This window comes from Morchella importuna (genome assembly GCF_003444635.1).
Source record: "Morchella importuna strain M04M26 chromosome Unknown Morimp01GS009, whole genome shotgun sequence".
Classification (NCBI taxonomy): Eukaryota; Fungi; Ascomycota; class Pezizomycetes; order Pezizales; family Morchellaceae; genus Morchella; species Morchella importuna.
In genome coordinates, this window is record NW_025763406.1 from 1293120 (window position 1) to 1299712 (window position 6593).

Consider the following 6593-nt stretch of genomic DNA (forward strand, 5'->3'; position numbering starts at 1 on the left):
GAATAATGGTATTGAAAAGCTCCGCTTTAAAATATCGGTATCTAAAATATCGGTATCGATGTCGTCAGGGACGAGTGCAGATTTGTGAAGGGGAAAGGCGGGGGAGCTTGTATCTCCTTATGGCATGTGGGCGTTCTGATAAATGCTCCCTGCAAGCGAATCTGTGTTACCCTGAGGAAGGTAGGTCAACGCTTCACTCAAGCTCTCTGCCGAGAAACAGCACGACCCCTCCATCTTCTCTCTCTACCTTCATCTCCGGGCGGATACTATCATCGCCACCAATACGTTATTCATCCAGATATCATCGTCAGTATCATCGCTCGGATCTAGACTATCACACATACCGCTGTTAATACACCTTCTGCATGGACAGATTAAACCGCGTACTCGCAGCTGCTCAAGGAATGAGTTCTATGGGCGGTGCTCCTCCAGGAGTGGTAAGTTCTAATTTCACTACTCTATAAGCCGATATACTTCCATACTTTCCCTGGTGATAATAAAACTAATTTTAATTTTAATACTCTCAGGATACTCCGGTGATTGATAACTCCGAGACGGTCTACATTTCCTCGCTAGCATTATTGAAGATGCTAAGACATGGCCGAGCTGGTTTGTTTCCATAGCTTTGATAAAGCAAATGATTTTACGAAATGATCGATACTGACTACCATGGATTACTAGGTGTACCAATGGAAGTCATGGGACTCATGCTTGGAGAGTTTGTAGATGATTACACTGTTCGTGTGGTGGATGTATTTGCGATGCCACAGAGCGGAACTGGTGTTTCTGTTGAAGCTGTCGACCCTGTATTTCAGACCAAGATGATGGATATGCTAAGACAAACCGGAAGGTAAGAATGATGAAGCTCAATATATTAGTGAATGATACTCAAACTCGGTATCTAGACCAGAAACAGTCGTTGGCTGGTACCATTCCCATCCCGGTTTTGGCTGTTGGCTATCAAGTGTCGACATTAACACTCAACAATCCTTTGAACAACTTACCCCACGTGCCGTCGCCGTTGTTATCGACCCTATCCAGTCTGTCAAGGGTAAAGTCGTCATCGACGCCTTCCGGCTCATCAACCCTCAGTCCCTAATGCTTGGCCAGGAGCCCCGCCAGACGACTTCCAACTTGGGGCACCTTAATAAACCGTCAATTCAAGCTCTCATCCATGGTCTTAACAGACATTACTACTCTATCGCTATCAATTATCGAAAGACTCATCTGGAGGAGAACATGCTGATGAACCTCCACAAAACCGTTTGGACTGAGGGGCTTACAATGAAAGATTTCAAGTCCTCCGCAAAAGAGAACCAGGAACGTCTCGAGAAGATGGTTGGTCTTGCTGAAGCCTATGAGAAGCGTGTTAAAGAGGAAAACGATTTGAGCAAGGACGAATTGAAGACACGATATGTTGGAAAGCTAGATCCAAAGAAACATTTGGAGGAACTTGGGAAGAGAGGCATCGAGGAGAATATCGTAAGTGTACTTGTGGAGATGGTAGATAAAGAAGCCAGTTTTTCTGCCGATGTGGCAAAGGCGGAGAACAGGATTGAGGCCATGGAAGAGGATTAGATAGGATGAAATTACGACCTTTCCCTCCCCGCAAATGTACAATAACATCCATATCATCAGTTCATCGCATGAACCTCTGATTTTTGCGAACATTCATGACCGGAATATGTAATTAAGATATTTCGTGAAACCGTGATGGGCATAACTTGATAGGTAAGCTAGCAAGACTAAACATAATAAACGTTACGAGTGACCAGCAAACTCGGCAGGTAACAAAAATGAAGGAAATTAGTTGGGGAGATATATTAACAACAAAAAAACTCCTTCCCAAACAACACTAAATTCGCCAATACAAACTACCACCAGTTCCTGGTTCCAAAATCGAGTCGCTAAATCAGTTTTCCATGCTAGGTTCAAAAAGGGACAAAGGAAAAAACAAAACATGGAAAAACTACATCAATATCGCATCACATCGTATCGTAGCAAGTATCATATCATATCAAATCATCGTCCTCATAACAAGCATCAAAATCAGATATAAATACTACGCCTTTTTCCTCAAGGACATTCTTCTCCCCAACCCACTGGTTTTCTCTCCAGCAACTTTAACTTTTTCCCTCAGAGTCCCCAGGCCAATAAATTCAATTTGAAATTTTGTTCCCTTAATCTTCTTTGTAACTCTTCCCCACGTTTCCCATCAGGCTTCCCAGGCACACCACTGTTAGAAACCGAGTACTCAGAAGCCTGTGTTTGTGTAGTGAATGATCGAGACAATCCTTCATCCTCAGCATTCTCAATACGAGGGCGCCACCAGGGGTGCAATTTGGATTCCCGCATACGTTTCGGCTGGGAAAGTAGCGATGGACGTTGAGCTTTCTTAAGTCTTGGTGGTACAAGCGGGGCCGCAAGGGGAAGAGTCGGTGAGGTAGTGATAAGTGTGGGAATTTCTGTTGATCTTCGCTCCAGAAGCGGCATTGAGTGACCTAGCTGTTTCTCCTGCATAGCGCTAGGCGACATGAGTGGCATGGGGGTTGCAGGAATAATATTTAATACCGGTGGTCCAGGTGGAGATGGATTCTGGGGGAGTTGCGGAAGCACTGAGTTGGTCGATGGCGATGGATCCCCAGGGTTGGAGCGTGTTGGTGTGGGACCAAACGAGATCACGAATTCACTCTTTTTTTTAGGTGTGACCTGGGGTGTCAGATTTGGCAGTGCCAGTTCCTCTTCGCGAGGCGTGATTATAGGAGAAGCAAGAGGAGATGATAGAGCATCGTGAAACTCCAGATCCCCGTCTTCACTAAGCGGGGAGCCCGTTTCAGCTCTTCTATCTATGTCTAAAGATGACGCATAGGAATTGACCCGGGGTGTTGGCCAGGGTGTAGGCTTCCGTCCTTCTTTGCCAATGATCGGATGCTGAGGTAGCTCTTCGTCTTCACTTTCATCCGCATTATTTTCCGCCTCTTGTCTAGCAAGCTCCTCTTGTCTAGCCATTTCTTCTAGCCTGTTGGCTTCCTCTTTTCGGCGGTTGGCCTCCTCTGCCTCTTGTCTTTTGGTAGCATCCTCTTGTCTTCTAACCTCCTCCTCTTCCCGTAATTTCTGTTCCTGAACAGTTGTTTGGAGCTTTATAACTATAGTTCCTGCATCTGATCCACCATATGCATAATCGTCATCCTCATCTCCTTCCGTAGCTGTATCGAATTCTGATTCAGAAAAGACAACGGCCTCTAGTAGGGGTGTCGATGCTGCCAATCGTAGTTGCTCTCCGGGCTCCAAGCTACGGCTATGACTGGATGGTTGCTGTGATGGTTCTTCCTTTTCGATTTTGCTGGGCTCAATTGAATCCGGCGTTGTGCTGACCTGAACTGGTGCACATTTCGCTTGAGCTGCATCGCAGGCGTCGAAGTCAAACCATCAAAAAGAATTAAGGCCACAAGAGCGCGGGTCCACCACCTGAATCAAAATGATCGTCCTCAGCCGCGGACTCTAGACATAGTTGAGTTTAGACCTGCACTATTCTCATCTGGTTGCTGAAAGTGATAAACTATTTCCTCATCGCGTGCCGTCAATGCATGAATCTTATGCGGGTTATCAAGCATCTAGATCTCGTGGCTTGGATTTGGGTTTTGGTCTGTTCTCAGCCTGATCATTGATATTGAGATACCAGAGCGTCAAAAGCAGGCGAAAATTCAATTTAAACATTGGTCAAGGGCTGTTGTTGTGTAAACTCGACTCTTTTCAGCGGGGGTTGGCCGCTTTCGGTCTGAGTTTGAAAGAGGTGCTCGCAAGCCCTTAAGCCTTGTCTGTACATCTGAGCCTCAACCCCGTGAATCTTTAACTTATATAGAGGAAAAAACATTGTGTGGATATACTACCTTCACGTTTCAGCTGAGATAGGCAAAGGTGGACTTGTGGCCTGAGAATATTCAACCCAGTAGCACCTATATTGTGAGAGGATCCAAAATACGCTCCTGGGGAGTGTAGACCTCACAAGCTGTGATATTGATTAAGATCTGCTGACATATTTTAGGTCTCTAGAAAGGGGTTTGTGTAAGAAGTAATGGGCCTTGATATAGCCATAAACCTGGGGTTGTACTGTGAAAGGATCGCGATGGGGTGAGATGGGCTGATAATTGATCTGACCTACAACTGAAAAGAACGCAAACCTGATTGCTTGCCACTAGCCACCTTAATTTTCTAGCGCCCCTAGAGGCTTACAGTGCGGCGGTACATTAGCAAGCACACAATCTCTCACTAGAACGTCCTCTGGGATACACTGTAGAATAAACTGTAGGATTTAGTATATCAGACACACACAAGTATATGAAGCTTTACATCAATATATTCATCATATTAAGTTCCTAATCAAACTCCAAGCTCGATTCGAAGACGCAAACGCTACAGTATGTAACCGGAGGTCGCATGAGTGACCTTTCCAGCCACACCTTATTCGATATTTATCTATAATCGATAAAGCGAGATAATGCCTATTAATAAGACCTGGGGTGATCATCTCATACCCCAATACTTGCTTACCCATTATTCAAGATTATCACTCGATAATATACCGCGGATTTTAACCCACAGCCAATCACTTTCTAGTGGACATCAATTTACGCAAATATGTTTCTACAGCGCCATTGGTGAAACCCCTAGAAAAAGTCATCAAACCCTTATCTGCACTTCCTCGATGAGTTCTAACATCCCCTATTCTCACCCAATTAGCTCAACCAAGAAGAACCCGCATCCACATATACATACCTCAGGCATATCGGCTTCCCATCATTGCCCTACATATCTAAATGGATCTGTGTAGCCTCATCTTGTTGGTTTCAGCTCTGGGGATCCGAAATGGAATTTTATCAAAGGAACTGTATTGCATAAGTATGATCTGGGAGATGGAAGAAACGAGGTCGGGGTTACTTTGATCCTCGATAACTATGCGAGTAACACGCACTGCGGTGTCGTAGTCATTTGCAGACTTCCGAGGCGCCGACCTTCGTATCCAAGCTTACGAAGTTCTCCGGTGCGATCTGAGGGAGATTAGCTTTGCATCGGTGATGGGAGAAGACGCCCCCCGGGGGGGGGGGTAAGGTACCTCTTGGATCGTCACCTAACCCGAGAAGTAGTTTGTAGCTTACTCGCAGTTCATCACGGCACATCAAACAACTTCATATCACACATCCCCCAAGATTCCCATCACCCCCCCCCCCACACTCCCATGACAGAAAATCTACCGACCCAAAATTCCTCCGAAGACAAACCAATCAAAAACCTCAGCATCTCCCGGCGACAACTCCTTCTCCGCGCGCGGATCCAACAAACACACCCTGTCTCTCTCGCCGCTTGACACCTTGGTAACCTCCTCCTCCGTCACCTTCAGCGGCGCACCCACGTACGGCTTCAGCGCCTCTGGGAGGTTCGAAACAAGTGATGCTGGAACAGAGGTGAGGTAGAAGTCACTACCGGACGCGGCAGACTCGCGGGAGATGATGGCATACTCGAGGGTAGACCAAGCTCCCATCTCGGGTTCCATATCTGTCAGGTACATTAGCGGCTTGACGGGTAGGATGGCTGAGGGAGGGAAGAGGAGAGGGGGAAGTTACGTTCTACGACATAAGTTTTCTTTTTACCGGCTGTTGATGGGGACATGGTGAGCTATGTGCGGGCGAGGCGAGCTAGGTGTTACCGCCGGAGAATTTGGAGGATCTTATCTGGTGCGCGGGGGAGAAGGTAAGTACAACTCTTTTTTGACCTCCTTGTACCTATCGTTCGCTTCATGGAACTGTAACGCAAGAATAATAGCACTGCGCCCCCTCATGATAGCTAACTACATACATGAGAGCGAGGTAAATTCATCCTTAGAGTCGCCACTTATTGAGTGAATTCTTCCAAAAGGTGCCTGCATGCTGGTCATAACGCCAGTGCAAAATGCGGGAAAAAGGCCGACAGACCGATAGCGGGAATACTGCGACAGCAGCAGCAGGAAGAGGGCACGATAAGATGATGCATAGAGAGGGAGCACGGTTTGCTTACTTACTTTGATTGAGAGAATTAACGTTAAAACCCGTAGTACTCAGAAGGAAGAATTTTGACGATGGTGGGGCAACAAGTATGATGTTTGGAGGGGTAACTCAAGTTAGCGTGGCTGTCAAGTGACCCGCCGCCGGAAGGACTACATTTCGTACATACGAGCAAAACAAAACAAAAGGCTAGCACATCAGGACCAATGATTTTTCTGGAACAACGGAAAATTTGACTCTGGTGTAATAGCTATAAATATTCCGGGTCCGTTCGGTGTTGATTGGCCACTTATACCTACTTTACTATCCCCGGCCGGCCATGTATGCACTCAAATATTATACGTACGTTTTCTACCGACATCAACATCTTCCCTAATACCCACGTGTGGTTCTCGTTCCGATTCTGACAATTACTGTAAAACAAACCTGGACCGGAAGTTTCTAATGCCAAAAAAAGGAAAGAAAGACCTCATCCATCGACCGTATCACGTGATGTGTGGAACGAACGCTCATCTGATCCCGAAACACTTTTTTCCTTTCTCGGGAACGCACATC

General features: G+C 46.2%; 3 protein-coding genes across 3 annotated transcripts; 1 reads left to right on the plus strand and 2 right to left on the minus strand.

Annotated features, from left to right (window-relative positions):
* Positions 1-5: 5 nt before the first annotated feature.
* LAJ45_04109 (uncharacterized protein) lies at positions 6-1578 on the plus strand (the record flags this gene model as incomplete). Its single annotated transcript, XM_046113690.1, has 6 exons — positions 6-8; positions 185-306; positions 374-437; positions 528-609; positions 682-850; positions 906-1578. 6 exons carry the CDS (start codon positions 6-8, stop codon positions 1576-1578), a joined length of 1113 nt encoding a protein of 370 aa, XP_045973419.1.
* A 558-nt stretch (positions 1579-2136) lies between these two features.
* On the minus strand, positions 2137-3407 carry LAJ45_04110 (uncharacterized protein; the record flags this gene model as incomplete). Its single annotated transcript, XM_046113691.1, has 2 exons — positions 2137-3304; positions 3376-3407. The coding sequence occupies 2 exons, from the start codon at positions 3405-3407 to the stop codon at positions 2137-2139; spliced, it is 1200 nt and encodes a 399-aa protein (XP_045973420.1).
* A 1841-nt stretch (positions 3408-5248) lies between these two features.
* On the minus strand, positions 5249-5551 carry LAJ45_04111 (uncharacterized protein; the record flags this gene model as incomplete). Its single annotated transcript, XM_046113692.1, has 1 exon — positions 5249-5551. One exon carries the CDS (start codon positions 5549-5551, stop codon positions 5249-5251), a length of 303 nt encoding a protein of 100 aa, XP_045973421.1.
* Between the last annotated feature and the right edge of the window lie 1042 nt (positions 5552-6593).